Genomic DNA, 24,552 nt, shown 5'->3' with positions numbered 1-24,552 from the left:
CACAACTAAAGTTGGATTTAAATTGTATTACAATTTGTAGGTTTTGGTTAATTCAATTGATAAAATCTTTTATAATCGAATAAGAACTTAGTTTTGAATCCTAACTACATATGAAAAAGTAATTGATGTCCTCATTTGATGTAAAAAGTAATTACGGATGTAAACGCTATAAATTCAAATCCTATATATCATAATTCATCAAGATGTTACACGTTACCTTTGCGACTCATGTCTCTCTCTCTCCTTGGTAAACCAGTTTTTATTTTTTGGGCTCTTTATTTTGGTAAACACTAAATTCATAATTCCAAAGTGAAGAAATGAAACCAATAAGTAAAATAGTTTCTGTTTGTTTGTTTTAATATAAATATATATTAATATATACTCATTACTCCATATGCTTTCACATTCCGGACTTCATGAGGCAGTTTCTAGACTTGCCTTTAGATTGCTACACGCCATAACTCATAGTCACAGCTGTATAGAAGGGGAATTGCAAAGTGTATGAGATGGAAAATTATTAGGTACTCCCGGAGTACCATAAATGCATATTCCCTCCTCTCACATAAATAGTGGGTCTCACCATGAATTTAATTAGTAGAACCCACCATTTATATAAGATGAGGGAGTACGCATTTATGGTATTCCGGGAGTACACAATAATTTTCCGCATGGAGATAGGGGCATCCAGTTGACACTCAAAATAGAAATCAAACAAAAATCAAAATCAATTAAACAATAAATAGTCCAAATATTATTTTATTATTCATGAGGCAAAGAGCAAAACAAAAAAATATTATAAGGATGTTTAAAATTGTCACAACTTATTTCGTTTTTGTTCCATCTACTTCATTAGAAGATAAGACCATTATAAATATCAAATAGGATGTAGAAATATAACTAATGAAATCAAACAGTTTTTAGTTCAAGAATATTGACTCCCATAACATATGTTTATAATCAATCATACGGTAAATAGAGAGTTAAACTCTTAAACTCAATAAATAAAAACCTCGTTTAGATTATTATTATTTGTTTCCTTTTGCTTTTATTAACAGATGCATTCACGCATCTATTAAGGAGAAATCTAATGGTTCTCACTGCATTAGAAAATAAGAAAAGAAAATAAGCAAATATTTATTTAACGGAATTTTGTGAGACTCCTAAAAAAATAGTTAATTAATTGCAATAAAAAACTCAATTTTAACCAATGTATCAAGACACTCATTAATTGGACCATTTTTTTATAGAGAGAAAAATCAATATTATATATATTTATATATATAAAACTTCAAAAAAGCACAACCTTGTGCTTTCAAAGGAAACATCTAGAGTTCAATTCCTTCTTCCTTATTGTAACTATTGAATTTTTTTTTAAAAAGACACATCCCTATTAATTCTAAAAAATATCAGGAAAAAAATTAAACTAAATTTTTTTCCCTAATAAAATATTGTTCTATAGGTTCTTTTGCATATACACATGCAATTCTATTACTAACACAATTTTCTTTAAAGATATAATGATAAGATGATAAATTATGAGCGGTAAACAATTTATTTACATAAATGTGTCACAAACATTACTTTTATTATTTGCAAAAAAATCAATTATTAGATTTGTTCATATACAAAATATTAACCTTTAACCTTTAAATTATGAAAAATGCTACAACTACAAATTTTTTTACAAAAATAAAAGAAGCTATATTTTAAAATGATGAGTGGTTGTTAATAAAGGTTTAGATGAAAACCTGAAAAAATTTGCCATATAATCAATTTGTAAAAATGTTTTTTTTTTTTTTTGGGTAGCATTATTAATAAATTATTATAACTATATACTCTCCTACAATATTTCTTGTTACTTGCAACAATTTCGGTATAAAATTGGTATAAAAAGAATATACCGTATAAAAAAATTATTAGATACTCTCGAAGTACATTGCGTTGACATAATACTCTATCGTCTCATATTTACGATGGACCCACTCCAAATTTTAACAACCATCCAAGATTACTTCAATGGCATTTATAGGTCAGAAAGAGAATCAAAGAAAACAAAGAGAGAGAGAATCAAAGAAAATTCCAAGGGCAGTAATGAAATTTTAAGACAAAAAAGAAAAAAAATAGTACAAAACCTAATTTACCATTTTGTTGTGGTGGATGATATACGCGACGACACGAAAAAGTGGACTTGTAAAAACCCGTAGAAACTCGGTGATGCTTTTTCTCTCTTCCTCTTCTCAACAAAACCAACAGAATCTTCGCGTAAAAATTCTCGGTTTCATTTTTTTTTTTTTTTCCATTACCCACTTTTTCTCTTTCTCCAAACACAAATATATATTTTTTTCTTCTCTTTCACTGTATTGGAAATATACCTATATATACATATATGTATATATCTGTGTGTTTGTATTATATATATACACACAGATCCTCAGTCTTCCTCTCTATATTTTGCTCAGTTTGTTGAAGAAAATCCATAACAGAGAAAGATAAAACAGAGAGAGATAATTACAAGAGAGATATAGAAAAGGAAGTGAAAGATCGGAAGATGGGTTCGGTTCCACCGGAGCTGAGCTTGGATTTTGCGCCGAGTTTTGTGCCGAAAACGATCACTGATTTTCTCAGGGAGGTGTCGATGATCGGTAGCGTGTCGGAGAGAGCGTTGAAGCTCGACGACTTCGTGAAAAGATTGGAGGAAGAAATGGGGAAGATCGATGCGTTTAAGCGCGAGCTTCCACTCTGCATGATTTTGTTGAACGATGGTTGGTTTTTGTATATATTTGTGTTTGTGTGTGTGTGTGTGTGTGTTTTTTTTTTTTTCAATAAATTTGGTTTTTTGAGAAATGGGTTTTTGATTTTAGATGATTTTGATACATGGGTTTTGTTTTTTTTTTTTACTTGATTTGGATATGGGTTATTTGATTAATGGTTCTTTTCGTTTTTGTTGTGTTTCTTCTGTATGAAATTTCATCCCATTTTGGAAATGGGGATTTGGATTCCAGTTCTGAGATGGGTTTTAATTTTTGAACATGTTGGTCAATAATTTTTGTGTAAATTTAACTCTCTTTTGGTGTGTGTGTTTTTGCAGCGATTTCAGTTTTAAAGGAGTCAATGCAATGCACTGTGCCTAATGAGGTTCAACCAGTGTTGGAGGAGTTTATACCACTGAAGAAAGATTGTGATCAAAATGAAGAAAACAAGAAAGAAAAGGATTACAAGGATAAGAAGAACTGGATGAGCTCCGTTCAGCTGTGGAACACTGAGGATTTCTCCTCTACTGATTGCACCAAATCTAATCCTAAATTGGATACAAAGGTATATAATGGAAGAAAAAAAAAAGTGGAATATTATAACTTCATAGACGCACAAAGTAACTAGGAATTTATCAAATTAATTGCTAATTTTGAGACAATCTGATAGAAAGTAATAGAGGAATTGATTTTTTTTATTTATTTATTATTTGGCTATGGCAGAAAAGTGAGGAAGAGGGTATCTTAGGAAGTGAGGATCCATTCCAATCTTGTAGAAATAGAAATGGAGGCAGGGCATTTATGCCATTTAAGGCCTATCCGGGGTTTCCAGTGGCGAGAAAAGAGGAGAAGGAGGAATTGCCAGTACATGGACTTTCTTTGCTTACTCCGGGGATTAAGAATCCCAGGGAGGAATCAGGCTCTAACGGTTTGAGAACCAGCTGTGGCAAATCTGTTTCCTCCTCTGCTCCTAATGCTATTATACGGAGTGGGGCACAGCAGTCGCAGCAGCAGACGGCTAGGAAACAGAGGAGATGCTGGTCACCGGAGTTGCATAGGCGGTTTGTTAATGCTCTACAGCAACTTGGAGGTTCACAAGGTTTGACCCTGAAACTAAAATCAAAGTTCAAGATGACAATTTGGAAACTTTTGTTTGAATGTTGTTTTGGTTGAGTCTAGAGTTCCACAAATACTTGAATTGGACTTTTAATTCTTGGTGTTGGATAACTTTTTTATTGTCAAAGGGTTGAATGTGCAAAAACAATTGTAAGTGCAGGACTAGTGCTATTTCATTTTGTTCCTCTTGAGGTCAACTTTATCTCAAAGATGGATATTTTAGATATAGAGCACAGTTGTGGTGTTGTGCTTTTCATCAACATGATAAGATATGAAATTGTATTATAAGGATAATGATTTACAGTGAAGAGATACAGAATAGGGAAATAGTGGTTGTTGCATATCATCTATGAATCTGCTGAAAGTCTTAGTGGTGTATCAAATATAGCTGTGATAGATTGCATTATCTTACTTTTGATATTAAAGGGTCTAATTTGAACCTTCGGGATATTTTGCAGTGGCCACTCCAAAGCAAATTAGAGAACTGATGCAGGTTGATGGGCTGACGAATGATGAAGTTAAGAGTCATTTACAAGTAAGTTCTTAATTTTCTTTCTGCCTTTCTTCTCTGTTCGGTACTTGGAAGAATGAGGGATAAGTTAATCGCTGGAGGAAGTCCAGAATTTATGTTTCCATTACCTCATTTTTTCCAAGAAATTAAGGCATTCTATAAGATTGATATTTTGAATGGAACTTGATTCCGAAGATCACAATTGATTGAAGGTTTTTATTGTTCTTGCAGAAATACAGACTTCATACTCGAAGGCTTCCAAATTCTACAGCAGCTGCTCCTGCAAATCAATCTGTTGTTGTTTTAGGGAGTTTATGGATGCAAGATCAGTATGGTGATTCTTCTAAGGCTAGCAGTTCCCAGTCTGGTTCTCCCCAAGGTCCCCTGCACTTAGCTGGGAACACTGGAGGGACCTCCACCACAGGTGGTGACAGCATGGAAGATGATGAAGATGCAAAATCTGAGGGCTATAGCTGGAAAAGTCACACTCAGAAACCTGGAAAAGCTGATGTATAGAGTTCATCCGCCATGAAATTTTTGCAGATAAGACATATACATGGGAGGGGCTAATTACTATATAAGAAAATTACACTATACATAAATGAGAAGGATCTTGAGAGAGGCTGTGAAATTTTGCAGGATTAGCTTTCCTTCTGTCTCAAATTTGAGTTCTTATTTTATTGCGGAATTGGTACGAGAATTCTAAGCAAAATCCATGTGTGCATGGAAGAAACAAGGCCATTGACCCATATCGTAAATCTCTTAGTTACCTAATACTTGTTATGAATTTTTAATGTTAGAATCTTAGTTTGGACTTTTCCCTTATTCCCTCAAACTTTTGTTTCTGCAGATGCATTGTCAATGGATAATAGTAGGTCGACTAATTGTTTCCATATGGTAGGTATTTGTTCATTCTAGGGGAAAGTGTTTGTAGCTCATCATGCTCTCATCCAAGTAATTGGAAATGCATTCATTTCACCCAAATTTGTTAGAATCTTTTCTGTTATAAGAATTTTGAGAGCTCCTATCTGGAATCCATTTGAGAGTTAAGATTGGTACAACTCTCATATGAGGAGAAAACCATAAGTTGAGCCCCATGAGGTTGCCAGAAAAACAGAGGAGAAGAAAATAAAAGTTGATATCCTTCAAATATTCCACCACCAATAATAAATGTAAAAAATCATTTTAAGTTCTCTCTCACTTTCCATTTACTGGACTGGCTCAACAAGGCATATACTTCATTTTAAGATGGCAAACACTCTCGAGTCTCTTCAGTTCTCCATAGATTTTCTCAGGATTTTGTCTTCCTTGGAATTCCAGACCCGAATCAAGGAACTAACAGGAGGAAGGATAACCAATTCCTTAACCTCAGATTATTGGTTGGTCCATCTAAAATGCTTGCAAGTTTATTATTATTCTTTGGATAATTTAATAATTACAACAATAACGGAGTAGAGATTTGAACCTTATTTTTCTCATAAAGGAGGGCATATAGTGCTATTGAGTTAAAGATTCTTAGCAAGATGCTTTTTAAGTTAGTTGTGAAGTAGAATGGAATTTGATATCAGCAAAATTGTTGCAATTTCGGATCTTTGGGGCAGTTTTCTTTTTTGAATGTTTGGTGCAAATGAATCCAATGTGTTGTACCCTGCAATATGATTGAATTAAAGTTGCTTTCCTTGGCACTTGAGATTGTTTTTACTTGTTGCATGTTAAATTTTATCAGCATGATCTTTCGGGCATTATTCTGTCTTGTAATGTTACTATTGTATTTAGTGGAATGAGTAGAAACGTGTCTTAATTAAATGATTATTACAATATTCGAACTTCAATTGGTGGGGGATAGTGTTTTGGTCGTACAAGAAAACAGGACAAGATCCGGACTTATCTTTGGGAGAATATATTTGGGTTTATTCCTTTAATAGTTGTGGTTATCTTCACCCTTCTGGAATGGGATTTTTTTTTTCCCTTGTATATTTAATGAAAAGTAGACAAGTAGATGTCGACATGATCCTTCCAATTTAGCTAACTTGCATTTTATTAATTATCAATAAGGGCTGTTTGGTGAACAAGATTTCTCAATTCTCACCCAAAACCAATATGACCTTAGTCCTAGATACACATTGCGTAAGTATGCAGGAATGGGAGAAGGTTCAAGAATGAATCAGTAGATAGCCACTTAATATTAGAGAAATGCGATGTTCACAACAAATTTTAAGTGGAAAATTATTACTAACTATTATTAATTGGTAAGAAAGTAATTTCAATAGAGGTTTCAAATTAGAATCAACAACTTATTATTTATGATTTGTTGTGAAAGTGTCATAAAAATATTAAACACGTAGCATTTCTCTGTTTATTGTGTCAATTTTTCTTTTAATTATTTAATGACTTCCACTCATATGTAAATACTTACTATATTGAGAAAATTGCTCATTTGATAAACAAAGTACATGAATATCAACAGGCTTGTGCACTCAATTACATTATCACATTATATGGTTTTGAACCTGCTGACCCAATTATGTGTTCTCCAAACAGCCTCTTAATTGTTCACAAAAGGTTCAAAACCCAAATATCATCCTTTTACCTAACCCAGTCATATCCCACTAAGAAAACACAATCAGTTGTAATGTTTATCTGGGTGCATGACAAAATAGTCACCCTCACAAGCAAAATAATAGAGAGAATCTTGTAGACAAGATTATAATGAAGGAGCCCACTTTGATAGGTCCACTTTACATATGGTATTTGTTTGTTTGGTGAAAATGGAGTGTGAAAATGATGTAACCTCTCATCAACTTCACTTCTTTCTCTATATTCATAGGGTTAATTTATTTTATTTTATGTTCAAATCTGATAAGTATTCCCTTTCTTTAATTGGTAGATAGATAAGAGAACTAGAATACTACTAGAGAATAGAATATTTTTATTTTTTTAGCAGCTAAGCACATTGGCTAGTCACATGGCAGCTGAAGCAAAATATATGCAATTGGTCCCACAATGAAGACCATTCCTATTTAAGATTCCTTCAAAGACCAGCCAGAGATAATGATCCCTTTTGATTGCTATGGTATAATTTGGAAATTTATATTAAACAGAAACCCTACCCAAAAGGACACGTGTAATTGTGTAAAAAATCACTACCAAGGGGACAAATGTAGTTCTCAATTTTGGTGAATGGGCCAACCAGGCTAACATATTTTCAAATATTTTTTTCCCTCATAAGTTCTACCTGGGGAGATATTAAATTATAAATCTATTAAAAAAATTGCACCTCCTAGAACCAAAATTAAAATAACCTTCTGACCAACAATTCTTGTTCACAGCTATTGTGTTGAACTTTATCTTTCTCTGGTTGACAATTGACAAGTAGAACTTAGACAATTCTTACCAATTAAGATATTTTTCTAAACAAAACTCGTCATCCCTAAAATCATGTGGAAGTGTGGAACCAATCTATTCATTCTTATGTGCACTTCTTTCATCTTTTGATGGTCCTAATGGGATCTTTGAGCCTAGATTTCAAATTTTTTTTCCCACTATGATATTCTTGTTTATTTCAATTTTCAATAACCCAGTTTCTTTTAAATTAGACGGGACGCATGCTTCAAAATTTAGTCTTTTTTTTAAAGATGAATGAGCAATTTCTTTCAAAATGATTGAAAAGTCAATACACAAAACTTAGTCTTACATGCTACAATTTTTATATAAAATATGCATTGCATATGTACATTTACTTTTGAACTTCAAACTCATAGATTGATAGCATTCTAAATTTTGAACTCAAAATCAGAACTTTCTCACTTATCTTGCTTGCCTAAGTTGCAATGACCTGTAAATGTATTTCATTTTTTCTGTTCTATGCACACCGGTCAATACCATAGTACTCTTTCAGTTAATTCTCTGTATCTTTTTACTTCGATTGACATCTTTTAGAGCCTTTCGTAAGATATGAGTCATATGACCTATATAGGTTGTTGATTAGAAAATACTAGTACATACGAAAATAATAATGCTTGGGCCATAGGAATCCAGCAAGTACACAATTCTCAATTTCTCACTAAATCCTAGCTTGGACCTACAATAGATGTACCTAGATCCTTCTTTGTTGTCTGAGTGACGAGTTTCATTTTCAAACTGCATTGGCAATTATTGGGCTTCTTTGGTAAATCTCAAGTAGGCCCAGAACTATCTTAACAGATCTACCCAACTCAACTAGAATACACCCTAGACTTGCACAAGACCGTTCGAGTCCGGTCGGTTAATTAGGTTCAAATTAGAAACGGGTTCAGGTAAAAAATATTATTGTGAGCGGGTCGGATTGATTAGATTATGGGTTGACCCCTATTTTTTCACATGCAATTTTTTATATAAAAAAAAAATTATATTGTCTTTGTTTTTTTGTTACTACAAATAAGAGAACAAATAACAAAATATGAAAAATATGAAAATTAAATAATACATAAACTCTAAAGTTTATTTTACACAATTTAAAGTTCACTAATGATATTATCACCATAAAAGAACAAAAATAAAATAAAAGGTAGTGGACTATATCATTATCAAGTGTGCGGCAGTAGAATGAGAGAACTAAGATGATGAGATTTGTGAGTGAGAGTGAGAAGTAGAGACAGAAAAATCATTCCAAGCATTAGGTTTTTTTTTTTTTTTTTTTAATAAAAAAAAACTAGCGTACTAAACTATTAGGGTTGTGTGTGAAAGAAATCACACTCTGTTGGTGTGATGTCCCATTTGGTCTAATTCATTAAAAAGACTATAATTGTTTCAAAAATAGGTAAACCCATGTGGTGGCTTGATCCAACCCATTTTTACTTTGGGTAAAAAATAATTTGGGTTTAGATTAGGTGTTTTCCTTTGGGTTCGAGTCAGGTTAATGAGTCTAGGTCCAATTTTTTTATGTCTAAGAATATTGAGCATTGATCCAAAACTCTTGTAGGATGATTCTCTTTAGCACAAAATGTGTCTTATAACGAATATATATATATATATATATCTTTCACATATGAAACTCATACATATGCCTAGAGATTTATGTAACTCAACTAGTACATCTTGGTATTTCTAACAAAAAAGACTAGAATTTAAATCCCCCAACTAGTTATTATTATTATAACTATTGAATTATAATAATAATAAAAAAAACTCACACATATAAATCCCATATATAGAGGAGTGTGATTGCTTTACCACCCCAAAACGCATTTTTTATAATTGAGAAAGTTTAGGGACGCAACAAAATATCACAATATTTCATATCATTTTTGTTTTCAGCTGTAGTTTATTTAATTTTGTCTTATACTATAATAGATTGATACTTCAGCTGTCATGAAAATGTTGTGAGATTTTGTTGTGACTATAGAATAATTCTATGTAGTTCATGGTTGTCAGAATGGGGAGTTGATTCAATGGTTGTTAGAATTGGAAGTTGAATCATAGGATTGTACGAATCTTTCAAAATAGTTGATCCCTAGCACATTGTCAATGGATTGTACACTTGTCAAACAAGTAATATCTTATCCCAACGAAATACACGTTACATAATTCGGTTGACCAAAGTGACCATCGCAAGGAGAAATTATATGGTCTTCATGGTGGACCACGTCATTTGTCCACCATTCCAGTAAAAAAGTTCCACTTATTTAAAATTGCTGAGTCAGTATTCAATTTTTATTTAAAACTTTACAATTTTAAACAAGTGGGAGTCTTTTACTGGAATAGTGGACCACATCACTTGTCCACCACGAGGATCTTATAATTTCTCCACCGCAAGATTTTAGGGGGGAGAGAGCAAAAACTAGCCTTTTGGTTTTGTAAGCAAATCCTAACCTTAAAAAACCAGTCAAAACTCAAATCCACAGGCAACGGTCATGTGTAACAAAACAGTCCCCTCATTGAAACATAAATGCCCCCGTATATTGGCGCGAAAAGTGGCATCCATGTCAAAAAGTACAGACAGTTACAAAACCTTAGGTGAGAAAGAGAGAGAGAATAAAACAAAGGTTGAAAGACAAATCTCTGGATGAGAGAAGTGAAAAAATAACTCAAAGAAGAGAATGGCACAAGCACAACCTGAGAAAATCCAAGATAGTCCAGAAAAGGACATGAAAATGAAAGAAACAAGCAGTGTGTCATTCAGATTCAATGCCCAGGCACCTGAATTTGTGCCAAGATCACAGACCCAGATGCCTATCTCGGGTTATGTCTATCCATGCTTCCACTTTCTTGGTGGGAATGCTGGTTGTGGCTCTAATTTGTTCTATGTTGGGGACCAAGACCCTGCATATTTGATCTCCAACCCCAATGTTGTGCCACCCAATCTCTCCAAAACCACCCAAACTAATGATCTTCAGCAAAAGATCAACAAACAGGTTATTGGTTTGAACATGATGTTGCATATTCTCATTTATGTGAAACTATTGTTGCATGTGTGTTTATTGACAAATTATCAATTTTTTCAAATTAAGCAGCGAAAACAGGCTCGAATTCAATTACACTTGCTCATATATGATGATAAATTACCAACTGTTCCAAAAACCTAAGCTATTAGGAAATGGTTAATTTAATCCTTTAGCCATTATCCTAACATTATATCTTTTGAAAAAGCTATATGACAATTAAAGAATTAGTCATGCTCTTTTCTTGATCAAGTTAATAAATCCAATATAGTTTACCACCCAGAATTGTGGCCTAGTGGTTAGGGTCTTAGAATGTGGTAGGCCATTAGTTAGAACCTTTGGGCAGGGTAATACCATAACATTGATTCAGCTTGAGGATTTGCATGATACGCTTGAAATCACCGGTGATCTAAGTGGGGTTGAAGTAGTAAGGTCGTGGCTCAACCTACCTGATGAGTGCTTGCGGCCCTTTTATCATTCAGGCCCCTTAGGCATTGATTTCTGGCAGGTAGAGAATCTACTGTGATCAAGCCTAGATAGGATCGCCATAACTATTCTTCCATCACCCTTTTCATTTAGGGGGAAAGAAAAACCAATGCACATTTTAGATATGCATGTTTATCCAATATTGTGTTGATTTGTCATGAATTTTAATGCTTTTTCACAAAAAATGGATTGGACACTACCCAAGTTAGGCCAAGCTGTCCTGTGGCATTCATGATTTAAATCTTGTTGAGTTATTTGCATTTTGAACTCAAGAAATTTTCAATTTGAAAATGAAATCTTGACAGTGAAGATCAGCTTTTGATAAACTTATTTCATATGTGGCAGAATCATTATCTTATCTTCTTGGGGCATTTCTATCATGCCTACAACTTTTCCACATTCTAGTATAGTTGGCCCTTTCAGACTAAACTGATGTAGACCCATGTACCATTTCCACACATATGCACCACTTATAATAAGTGTGAGGCAAATCTGACGAAATTTGTCTAAGAAAAAAACTAGAGCTTTTGCTTCTAGCAAAATCAATAGTATTTAGACAACCTCTTCACCACAGGTATTTTTCCAGACATTTATACTTCAAATCTTTAATGGACCTTGTCCAAACGAGATGAGATACTCATAAAAAATTTTCTTGGCAGGGGACTAACCTGTAGTTTCACTTTTCCCATGTAGGAAGCCTGCTATGCAAGAAATCCATTTATAAAATCTGTGTACAATTTTGGGAGACAAATGTTTCTTGTTTATGCCCCCATTGTTGGAATGCCAAGCAAATATTGATGTTTTCTACTGAAATGTTTTAAACCTTCTTTTCATTTAGGGGTGCTCAGCATTCCTTGACATCGAGGCAACATCCTTTCAAATTTAGGTTCTAATATATTTTGTGATATTCCATATTCTCATTGACACACTTACAAGTCTTATCTAGATTTCTCAACCAATTCCATGACATAATATGTTTGCTCTACATATTTTCTATTACCTTTCAATTGCTCCACTCCAGCTACAGACCGTTGATTATTGCTACTTTTCCTGCTATTGAATCCTCCAACTTGAAGAATTTTTTTGCATAACATGTTTCCTTTTGATGTGACAATTTTAAACAATGATGTATTGTTTAGTGCAAGCTCCTATTGTACTTTTTACACCTTTCAAAATTTTGAGAATGGTTTTTGTTTATATAACAGGTGGAATACCAGTTCAGCGATATGAGTCTGCTTGCATATGATGCTTTGGCAAAACACATAAATAAAGATCCCGAAGGTTATGGTAAGGATAGTGGAATAGTACTACTTGTATATAGATTCAATTCAAAAATAATTCTCATTCTTGTGTTTTGTCTTCATGACAGTTCCAATATCTGTTATTGCTTCCACAAAAAAGATCAAGTCCCTTGTTAGTAATAACTCTGTACTTGTCCAAGCCCTGCGGTCCTCTCCAAGGCTTGTATGTCTTTGGTCAACTTCAGAATTTCTACTTGTTAATATATATTACAGATAGTTTTTAATTAAAGCTTGTATAAATTTTCTATAGTGCGGTCTTTGAATATATATACTCTTTTTATGATGCTTGCAAGGTTGTAAGTGATGATGGCAAGAAGGTTAGACGTAGAGACCCTTTCACTGAGAGAGCCAAAGAGGAGTTACAGGCAAGCACTGTTAGACTTCCTATAATGAGGGAAACCATAATTTTTAGAAAGTTTTTCTTGTAATGGTTCTTTGTCTTGCAGTCTCGTACTATTGTTGCAGAGAATTTGCCTGAAGATCACTCTCATCAAAACCTTGAGAAAATATTTAGTGTGGTTGGAAGGTTGGGTCTGTTGATTGTATTTTGTTTCTCATCTGGTTTTTTTTACTAGTGAATGTGGTCTTTGTGGCTTATTATGGTTAACTGTGCAGTGTGAAAACAATTCGAATATGTCATCCCCAGGATTCCAATTCTTCCCGCTCCAAATGTGAATTTTCAATTAGTAATAAGGTAAACAGAATGAATTAAGCCATTTTGTTCTTATTGGCAAGAGATTATTCCAAGAGTTTTTCTTACATTATTTGTTCGAATTTCTTTTCTTTTTAGCTCCATGCACTTGTGGAATATGAGACTATAGAGAGAGCTGAAAAAGCGGTATGAAAAAATCATGAAGAAACTTAACATACAAACTTTCTAAGTTCATTACTATCCTTATAACAGCATTAATAACTAGTCAACTTCACCAGGTTGAGAAATTAAATGATGAAAGGAATTGGAGAAAAGGGCTTCGAGTAAAGTTGTTGCTTAGACGCACGGTGTGTCTAATTAAATTGTTAAACCAGTTCTCCTTGTAGCTTCTGACTTCTTTTATTACTATGCTTCTGTATTGAACAAATTTCATTACTTTGATTGTAATGATGTCCAGCCAAAATCTGTTCTAAAGAGCAGAAAGTCAGACTTTGATAGTGTTTCAGAGGATGATGAGAAGACACCTCCTGAATCCTCTGAAGATTCCTCGCAGCCAATCAACATAGATTCGGTCATTGAGAGCAATGTAAGTGTCCTCACTTTTAAAACTAATCATATTGTAGAATTTTTTATGCACAAAACAGACTCTATGATCTTCTAAATGAGGAACACTATAGGGAGTCATTTTTTGGCATATAGGCTCACTTTGTGCACCTCATTCATCTCACCATGCTATATTTTCAAACAAACTAGTCTTTTCATAACTTGCACACCAAGGAAGGTGCACCATTGGCCTAATTTGATAGTCTTGATACACTTTCCTACAAACAAAAATAATTACTTATTAAAAAGAATGTCTGCTATATTATTAGGCTGAGGAAAATTCAGCTGGAATAAGGAAAGGATGGGCTCGAGGACGTGGAAAGTCCCGGGGACGTTCTCAAAGCCATATTGGACGTGGCCTAATTGCCTTATCTCCACAACTGTGCAGCAGTGGTGTTCATTGTGAAGCATCTGCCAAACAGGCTTCCAAGGGCCCAAGAATGCCAGATGGAACAAGGGGTTTCACTATGGGACGAGGCAAGCCATTAAGTACTGCAGCTCTAACTAGTTCAACAGCTCTAACTGGTTCACCTTGAGTGATTGGTGGTGCTCTAATTTTTATTTTGGTCTATTAGTTAAGATAAAGTGGCTCTATATTTTCCCAGTATAGTGATTGAGAAAGTGGGATTGGTTAAGTAGCCAATAAGATGTGGATTGGTTTATAATTTATTAGTCATTGCCAACTTTATTAGTTATTCGAAATGTACATAGTATGGTATGCCAGAGTTCGTGGCAATTGACCATGATTGTATGTATTTTGTTCACAGTTTTTTCCTAGCATGTCGTTTTCTATGAGTTTGTTGGTTTAGGTTCAGGACTCAACTTTGTCTATTATTGAAGGATTTTCTTAAATAATGCAATTAAGGGGTTCATCTCCTTTAATTTCACTCTCTCATCTTGTTTTATTATTATTTTATTTTTTTACAGATTTTTTAAGCTAAAAAGTGATTAAATCTATGTTTGGCAAAGACTTTTCTTTTAACTTTTAGTTAATTTGTTTACATACATGCAACTTGTTAAGTTCAAACCTTTTTTTTTTATACGCAAATGTGCATATCTAAAAAATGGGTACCATTCAATATTAGATCAAAGCTTAAAGTTTCTAATTACAAAAAATAAAACATGATTGAACAAGAGGGTAAACTTGGTCTCCAATCTAATTGCAACGTCAGTGTGGAAAAAATGCAATGTAACTCACTAACTAACAATATTGATGAACTTCTTTAGCAAAATATTTATACACACACACATATATATATATATATATATATATATGAAATTGACAATAATGTACATGTGGTTTAGCATTGTTCTAACTTCAGAAGGTGGTGATTCAATTAAATAGAAAAAGTAAATATCCTTTTCCTTTTCAAGGGCCAAGTTGGTTTCACTTAGCTCAAGTGAAAAAATATCAGGTCGTCGAATAAAGGATTTGAGATCAAATCGTGCTTAATACAAGAAAAAACACATTTGTATCTTGCTTGACTTCTTATAACAAAAAAAATGACAAAGTTTAGCTACAAAATTAGTTGTAACATGAGGTTACAACCTTACTCAATATCTTTTTATTAGAGGTAAATTTTGATAAATCTGTCATTAGATTATATTTTCTTCTTATAACCTCTATGCTGGCAAAATTTCTAAAATATTAAATATCAACAGCTATGTCATCAATAAATTATTTAAATTGCAAGTTTTTGTAGTTTAAAATTGTGCATAAATATAAACTTATAGATCATATTGTAAATAATATCTGATTGGCATAAAATTTGACATGTGTATTAAAAGTGTAAAAAAACATGCAATTCAACGGTTAGATTTTCATAATATATAGTAGTTTTAATGATATTAAGTAAGGTTGTAGTTTTAAACTATAATCAATTTTGTAACTTAATTTTGTTCATAACAAAATGTATTAGGAATTTAGGAATTTAGGAATGTATTAGGAATTTAATAATGTGATATTCAATTTTGTAACCCAATTGCTAACAAATAAAAAAAAATAGAAATTAGGAATTTAAAAGAAGAGAGTTATGCAATGAAGTGATCATATGTTCCTGAAAATCAAGGAAGAAGTAACAACACATCAAGATAAGCGTCCTTCAAGTTTGAAGCAAGAGCGACAGATGGCTTACACCGTCAAGCATCTTCTTCTTCTTCTTCTTCTTATTGCAGAGAAAAAAGGTTGACATTTGAAAGAAGAGGATAAAAAATACACACATTTTGCTTGTCTATCCTGTAATGTACTTTTTGGATTAAGTCTAGCCTCAAATGTAGTTGTCTGATTGTGTTAATGCAAGCAAGTTTCCTTTCAATGTCTTATTAGTTTTCATTCATTCAATTATCCTTATATTAGCATCAAATTGTATTTTCTTTGGGTTAGTTGTTTGTCTAGAAGGGAAATGCTAAAGTCACAAACTATTTTACGAACTGTTAATATAATGGGTGATTATTGGCAAGTAAAAATGTAATGTTAATGATGGGTTCAGCTAAGAATCAATAAAAATTTATCACATTATTAATTTGTAAAAATATTATAAAATAATTTATACCTATAACATTACTCTACCTTGAAATAGAGTAGATTATAGTAACTTAAATTGAATATCCTCTTTATGTTCTATACGTAATCAGTGTTAACATAATTAGAGTAACTTAAACTCAAATATCTTAATCTTAAGATTTCTACATAGTCATGAACCTTGAACCTACATTAACTTATTGTGCATTGGCTAAAATCATCTTTGTTGAGGTATTATCAAATCCATAACCCTTATGCATAGCATTCTTGGGATTAGGGCTACAAATTAACAAATTGTTTATGAACAATTTGAGAAAAAGCTTGTTCATGTTTGTTTGTTTAGCTAATAAATCAAACTCAAGCACAAGTTTAGGTTCTACTACTAAACAAGCTAAGCTCAAATATAATAATATACTCATAAAAAAGCTTATGAAACATGAACATGCAAACTTGATTTAACTATATATAAGTATTACATTTTTATATGTGTACATGTCCAAAAATATACTTATATAGACTTGAGAATGGATTGTGTAAATTTGTAACTAGGTTTATATTATATCAAATTTGTATTTGTAATTAATTGATAATATAAAACATTTCATTGATTCATAGTAACATTAATTCATAGATTTTAAAAGGAGTAAGAAATTTTGGTTTTACCATATTTGTGTAAAGAATGAGTTAATCAAGTAGTTTGTGAATAAGTTTGAGCCTGTTTGACAAGGAAATAATTAAGTTTGAACATACAATCTTATTTGGTAATGAACTCAAACTTAGTTCGTATTCAAAATAAAATTAAGAGGGCGTTTGGATAGCACAAACGCGCGTCCACGTCCAGTTTTCTTTTTTCTTTTTTTACACTTGTTTGTTACTGTTCATTGGCCATGAACAATGATTTTAGGCCAATGAACAGTAACTTTTGGCATGAACAGTGTTTTTTACTCATTTAAAAATTATTTTGCTACAGTATTTTCAGTTTTTAGCAATAAGTTCTATCCAAACGGATCCTAAATAGACAAAACCTAATTCGTTAATATTTAGGTCGGCTTAATTACAAGCTTACTCGGAATAAACAAAGGGTAAGAGATACCTTTTTGTGGTTCCTACTCCTAGTGGGTGGCTGATGTAATCTTTAGCATTTAATTCATGTACAAAATTTTATATTAAATAAATATATTTCTGAATTTTCAACATCCGGCCTATTAGCTCAGCTGGTTAGAGCGTCGTGCTAATAACGCGAAGGTCGCAGGTTCGAGACCTGCATGGGCCAACTAATTTATTTTATTTTTATTTTCGATTTAAAAATTATTTATTTATTTTTGATTTTCAAAAAAATAAAATAAAAATCTCATACTTGTATATCTCCTTTTATACAATCAAATTGAGAAATATAAATTTTTACCCATACTTAATCATTAATCTCACATTGTTTCCCCTCTGCCGTAGTATTTGCTACAATGTGACAATGCACCTATACTGCTCGATAAAATGCCTTAAATCAGTGCGGTAAAATTTGGTCCCATCCATGAAGGTAGCAGCAACCCATTACTTCTTTTCATATACTTGTTTTCGTAAATTTCTTTGCCACTTATTTGTTGATATACATAATATGTAAATATGTGTGGCAGTCTTTGATTATTAGTTTCATTTTTCATCAATAGGTCATACCCAGTGAACTAGGATCCTGATTTTATTAGTGTCTCGGATTTGAACCCATAATATAAAAGGCACTTGCTATCTTACCAAGGTAACACCTCTAAAAGTGTATTATGTCCTTGCCTTTTGTCATTGCACTAGAATATAAATGCCCATCTACTTACACTGTGTCAATTTGTCAAACACGACTAGTAGTTTAGCATTTGTTCGGGTCTAAAATGAATATGGCTCTGCAGTTGAAGTGGGTCCAAATGAGATGCAACTTATTATCATGCCTGGCAATGGGCTAGTTTCTCTCAGATTTTTGTACTTATTTCTCCACATTCTTTATTTCTGGCTTAACTGTGAACTACTTCATATTTACAAGTTATCTTTGCTTTGTTTCCATATTATGCTATCTAGCTTGACATTGTTTCAACTGTTAATGTGACTTTGAAAATTCGAGGCACAAGCATTGGCCATGGAAGTGGAACCACTGCACTACCTTTGGAAGAATATCTGGTGGAATCATGAGTTACTTACTTTTATTATGTAAGTATCAAACCATCAGTTTATTCGAAAATGGATGATTAAAGCTTGTTGTTCCTGTCATATCAACATTCCATTCCACTCTTAAGTTTTCGAGTCGGGCTATGACTATGTACTTGTTAGAGATATCCTTCAAATGTACTTTATTTATGTTCTCTATTAACTAAGTCTATTTTTAAAATCAAACAAATAATCTTATCATATAATTGTATCTTTTGCTTGCTTGTGTAAAATCTCTTTTCTATTTATCCTTTCTATCAACTCTCAAGGTTGTGGTGTTTAGAGTTTCCATTGAACTAAATGCATTAAGTTTACTACAGAAGTCATAGTTGATCAAAAAAAATTCTTTAATATTGCAATTTCTAGTTGTTAGCTAATTAGATTAGATGCCTTGTTTTGTTTCTCCTTTGTTGCTATACTATCTCAAAGAACCTCACTACGTGCTTATTTGTTTTGCTAGGCAGAATCTTCCAACTCCATTATGGTTTTAGATGCCATTTTTAAGCTTGTAGGGGTTCACTTGAGGAAGATGACACAGCAGCTAATGCAAACTATATGGGGAGGAGATGGTAGGTATGCAGATTCTCTTATTGTTAGTAGGAATGTCAAGGCCTCAAGGGGCTTTATGTTAGTGTAGCCATCAAAATTATGTAAGAGGAAATGCATCTTCTGTATTTGTTACATGTGATTTACCTTCTTTTCTACAATTTAGAACCCAATTGAAGCTCTTGCAATCCTTGTCATGGGGAAACATAAAATTAATACACAATAATGCTTAGAATTTCTATTGCTACTCTCAGAAATCCAAATAATGGGAAACAAATTTCAAATTTTCTTAATAAAAGTTAATCTAGGCTAAACTGCACCTTTTGTCCCTATTACCTAATATTTGGTCCAAGTTTGATTTTTGTCCCTCAAATTTTATAGGTTACACTTTAGTTCCTGAAAATTTTAATATGTATCAATTTCGTGACAGTATTGATGTGGCACATTAAAAGTCAATGTGGGCTTTATAGCAAATTGATAGAAGAAAAAATTGATACCTTTAAACATGTTGAGGACAAAATTGCAACTTTTAAATTTTAGGGACGTCAATCAGGCTTGGGGCCAAAATTTTGGGACAAAAGCCTGAAATCTACCTTATATACATAGTATTTATAATTTGGTTTTGGGTAAAATCTGCACTAGTGGCACTTCCTAGGCATATAAGCACTTCCTAGGTTTTGGGTAAACTCTTTTAGCCTTGAATTGCCTAACATTTGGAAATTCTGTAAACAGCTTTAAGGGGGATCTTTAAAGCTGAAATTTGGAGCTTTTAGGAAAAAGCTTTACAATTCACTGTTCATACTTTATAAATCCAGAAAAGCTCCAAATTCACTGTTCATACTTTATAAATCCAGAATTTTAAAGCACTATTCACTGTAACTTTCCAATCACTCAAAATGCTAAAGAGCTTTTTAGTTAAAGCTCTATGAGTCCGTTTGGATAGAACTTATTGCTGAAAACTGAAAACACTGTAGCAAAATAATTTTTAAAGTGGTAAAAAACACTGTTCATTCCAGAAGTTACTGTTTATTGGCCTAAAATCACTGTTCATGGCCAATGAACAGTAACAAACACGCGTTGAAAAAAAAAAAACAAAACATGGACGCAGCTAAAAGAAGCTGGATCCAAACATATTCTATATGGCAAAAGTTGCACTACTAAAGCTCTATAGTTGAAGCTCTTCTTCTTACAGTTATGCCAAACAGGCACAAACTATGTTTAGCTTCTGCTCTGATCATGAATAAGCTACTCTTTAATCATCTAACAAGAATTAATTTTTGCAACAACTAACATTCTAGATGCCTTTCCTCAATAAGGCGTGTTTCCACAAAACATGGGGCCTGTAACCATATGGTTTTAATCCAAGCTATCTTCAAAGTGAATTACTCCGGGATCACAAAGTTTTATCAGTACCTAACATAGGATTCAATTGATAATTCTATTTGATACAGAGCTCTTATTTAGCTAGTTCAATTGTTGTTATAAACAGATGGTAAATTCATAAATTGTATTAAAAGAAAAGCCTTAGCTTTTGTTAGTTTTGGTATGATTCTTCCACATATATAACACTTCAGGGAAAAACTTAATCCTTCACATGCTTTTGGCAGTTAATCAGTTAGAGAAAATTAATTCCTCCTCTTCCAAAGCCACTGTTTCAACATGAATTTGATTAGATTATTCAATGACGCTCTTTTCATCTTATATGCTTCAAAACTTAGAGATATTCAATTGAAGGTTCTGCTGCAGATGTCTGCAGATTTGATTTAGATACCCTTTATAGTTTCTGTTTATCTCTCAAGTCCTTGGATTCCAGCTTAAGCTGGACCAAAAGACTTTTTGCATCAATGTTCAGCTTAAGCTCAAGTCTCCACACTTCCCAGCACCTAAAATCCTGCCACATTACCTTTTATTCATTTCTTTATCAATACAGCAACCTCCAACACGTGAACAGTTGTAATATAGAATATTTTACTATTGCCAGATCAATCATCAGCATACTACCATCTTAAGTCTTGATTCTTAAATGAATCTGCAATCTTTTGCAACCTGTTTGAGAGACCTTACCAGTAATCTAAATTTAACATTATCACTTTGCTTTGAAAAAAAGAAAAACAAAAAATTGTCTTATAATCACAGCCAGTGTGCTACTTGAGTGCTGAGACTACAAGATTTTCAATATGCAAATGTTACATGCGTACCTGTCATTAGGTCTAATAATTGGATACCTCTACCGAAGATCATTCAGAAATTAGACTAATACTCATTGCTTTTTACAGAAAGCATAGGAAAGAATTATAGGGCTGTGCTTAGCTAGGCTGAAAATCAGCCCAACTTAGCTATAATGATAAGAAAATTCCTATTTATATATTTATTTTGCTCCCTATTAAAGATGTAATTTTATTACTATAATATTAAGAGAAAACAGAGACACCACTATATAAAATAAAATAAAATGAGATGAAATATTTTGAATGTTATAGAATATATCTCTTTATGAATCAGCAAGTACATTGCTAATAATTGTTTGAGCATTAAATTTCCTCTCTTTACTTTGGTCTGCTGTATTTATGTGGCAGATACCATATTTAAAATCACAATTTGAACAAACTGACATTTTCACAACATGATTTCTTTTTGCTATTGCATAGATTAATTATAAGTAAAGCTGGCATGCATACAAGCTCAAGTTATTGCAGCTTAGGACCTGTCGATTAATTTAAATCACTAATTTAATTTCACTTATCCAGCTTCTTTTGAAGTAAATCTACAATGTTCAAGCTCACTGGGCCTAAGCTCATCCAATCACATCTCTGGTATACAATTAAACGCCATGGACAGGAAAGATAAGGTTTTCTTTTCTGTTTTTATCTCTAACCACAAAAGAAACAATAGAGTAACATCAAAAATAATTTTTGAAATAGCATTCATAGAAAAGAACTCTACTTCTTTGTTATTTTAGTAAGTAAAACATTATAAAGTGCAATTACACGTACTAAGAAGTAAGAAGTGCCGGTTTAAATATCTTTTGTTAGCCTTCCTTTCAGCGGCACTTGTACTTCCACTGTCATTACTTGATGAAGATTAGCAAGAAATTTATTGTGCTTTATGCACTTTATCTTTTTAAGTTGACTATCTTAAAATGCATGCCTTTCTCATATGAGATCCTAGTCACATTTTAGTATTTTAGTATATGATTGAACTATGAAATCTTTGTAGTAATATATTTGCTCAAGTGTATCAGTATTTGCGTAATATTATTTAATATCTGTTCCTCCCTACTTGTCAAATACAAAAACAACTATAATTTCAACAAGAGACAGGTGGTTTCCGATATCAGTGGAAGGAATTCTGAGTTTGAAACATGTTGATAATAAATTTTTTTTTTTTTAAAAGAAGGGTTAATTATAGAAATCCACCCTAAACTATGGGGTACTTGCACTTTGCACCCCAAACCATGAAAACTAGTAATCACTACCCCAAGTGAGACAAATATTGTAAATAGCATTCCCACCGTTTGTTTAGATGTTATCCTTTTACAGTCACGTGCTTTGCACATGACCATCGATTGGATAAATGAGAAAAATGTCCTGCCACAATGAAATTTAATTAAATGCCCTTCTTTCTTATTGCCTCCCTCTCCCCAGTCTAAAATATATCTGAAATCCTAAACAAAAAGTTGTCCTAGAAACACCACACTTACAATCAATCCACACAGTGGTGAAAGAAAATCCGTAGTATTGGGGATTGACACTCATGTAAATGGCTATGTCACAACCTCATGATGTTAGTTATTGACAAAAATTTATCAAAAAAAAAAAGTTATTGACAATAATCCATGACCTGTCTCTAAAAGTAGCTTGAAATACATTATTTGTGGGGCTTATTTCTAGAATCCCGTCTGTAACTTGGTAGTTAATTAAGTAAACCAGGTCCCTTCAAAAGAATGTTTTTCCCCTCAATTTCATTGTTGCCCCAATGCAAAATTGTATGGTCCACCAGCCAACAGTTATCTCATATCCCATAATAGGGTCATCTCATAAAAAAAGAAGGGACAATTCTGCAAATGACTTTTGTTTTTGGAAACATAAGCTTACAAAAATAATGGAAAGAAAAGGCTGTTGGACATATTGTTTGGAGAACAAAACTGCAGATGCAATTTTGAAAACCACTTTATTTGCCCCTCCCTATTATCCACAGTTGTGGGCGTGGTGTTTCTGTGAAAAAATATTCTAGGTTTCAGAATGGAGAGGGAGGAGGCAATTAGAAGGGGAATTTGAGTAAATTTCATTATGGTAGGCCATTTTTAACATTTACATAGTTCATGGTCATGTGCTTTGCACGTAACTGTTAAAGTTAACCTCCAAATGGATGGTGGGGTATTATATGTAAGATTTGTCACAATTGGGGTAGTGATTGCAAGTTTTCATAGTTTGGGGTGCAAAATGCAAGTGCTCCCACAGATTAAGGGGGATCTCTATAAATTAAAACCGAAAAGAATAACTACAAGTTAGTTACTGCTATGAATTCCTCTCCTTATGGATTGGCATCAGGCCATTATATTTAATGGAGTAACTGCTCCACTGCAGTGGAAAAGTGGGAAGAAGCTCAGTGAGAAAAGTATAACTGGAAAGGAATGTGTCTCTACATTACTTTAGAAAGTAATGGCTGATTTGTGGTTCCAATTGAATTTGGATTGAGATGTCCTCATTTCTTCCTTTATTAATCTTGACTCAATTTGTCACAATTTGGTTCAAGATGTTACATCCAATCTTGACTTTGCTTATTATCTTTTAATATTGTGCAAATGTTGTTTTGTCCCTTTCTTGTACATGTACATCAGTTGATTAATTAGGCCAATTTTTTAGATAACAAGCCTTTAGTGTAAGATCCATTAGCGTCACTTCATATCTTACATATACATAGTACCACATTTGGAACAATCTTAAACCTACAAGCAATTAGATTCAATGTGCTGAAACTGAATGTTCTGAATCCATTAAGTACTGACCTTAACTGATAAACCTATAATGGCTCGGACATTCATTTTATTTTCTAAGAAAGTGTTAAACAAAAGGTCTTCAAATTCCATTCTGTGAAAACATCCATATAAGTTATTAGGGTTCATATTAGCTATCAAAAAAAAAAAGTTATTTGGGTTCATAGATGTGTTGGCAAATCCAAGTGCCTAAACATATAAAAATTGGGTTGTATCAATCGAATGGTATTAGGGTTGAGTCTGGAACAAAATCTGCTAAAAAAATGATGAGGTTATGATATACTCAAGATGATGAATATGTTATTATTTTTAATACGTTAATTCATTATTCTGCTGCTTAAGTTTTGGGGGTTTAAATCAGATATTTTTTCAATTGATACACTTAGTTTGGAATAAATTTTGGAGTGTGATCCTTGACTAATTTGTTAATGGATAAGTCACAATATCTTAGTGTTTCCCCTTAC

The 24,552-nt window shown here is 32.8% G+C and overlaps 2 protein-coding genes, 1 long non-coding RNA gene and 1 other non-coding gene across 4 annotated transcripts; all 4 read left to right on the top strand.

Annotated features, from left to right (window-relative positions):
• The first annotated feature begins 2,155 nt into the window (after positions 1 to 2,155).
• On the top strand, positions 2,156 to 5,200 carry LOC142642914 (transcription factor HHO6-like). Its single transcript, XM_075817360.1, has 5 exons — positions 2,156 to 2,762; positions 3,089 to 3,315; positions 3,474 to 3,849; positions 4,325 to 4,401; positions 4,609 to 5,200. Exons 1-5 carry the CDS (start codon positions 2,549 to 2,551, stop codon positions 4,891 to 4,893), a joined length of 1,179 nt encoding a protein of 392 aa, XP_075673475.1. The 5' UTR covers positions 2,156 to 2,548; the 3' UTR covers positions 4,894 to 5,200.
• A 5,217-nt stretch (positions 5,201 to 10,417) lies between these two features.
• Positions 10,418 to 14,642, top strand: LOC142644733 (la-related protein 6C). The gene is made up of 10 exons (XM_075819312.1): positions 10,418 to 10,769; positions 12,488 to 12,569; positions 12,652 to 12,746; positions 12,877 to 12,948; positions 13,030 to 13,109; positions 13,199 to 13,277; positions 13,374 to 13,421; positions 13,514 to 13,582; positions 13,693 to 13,821; positions 14,108 to 14,642. The coding sequence occupies exons 1-10, from the start codon at positions 10,455 to 10,457 to the stop codon at positions 14,372 to 14,374; spliced, it is 1,236 nt and encodes a 411-aa protein (XP_075675427.1). The 5' UTR covers positions 10,418 to 10,454; the 3' UTR covers positions 14,375 to 14,642.
• A 2,916-nt stretch (positions 14,643 to 17,558) lies between these two features.
• Positions 17,559 to 17,632, top strand: TRNAI-AAU (transfer RNA isoleucine (anticodon AAU)). The gene has a single exon. It is a non-coding gene; the product is annotated as a tRNA-Ile (tRNA).
• Positions 17,633 to 17,969: 337 nt separating this feature from the next.
• On the top strand, positions 17,970 to 21,919 carry LOC142642310 (uncharacterized). The gene is made up of 3 exons (XR_012845636.1): positions 17,970 to 18,549; positions 19,007 to 19,115; positions 21,840 to 21,919. It is a non-coding gene; the product is annotated as an uncharacterized LOC142642310 (long non-coding RNA).
• The last annotated feature ends 2,633 nt before the right edge of the window (positions 21,920 to 24,552 follow it).

This window comes from Castanea sativa, chromosome 7 (assembly GCF_040712315.1).
Source record: "Castanea sativa cultivar Marrone di Chiusa Pesio chromosome 7, ASM4071231v1".
NCBI classification, from domain to species: Eukaryota; Viridiplantae; Streptophyta; class Magnoliopsida; order Fagales; family Fagaceae; genus Castanea; species Castanea sativa.
This window is presented reverse-complemented; position numbering and strand designations above follow the sequence as displayed.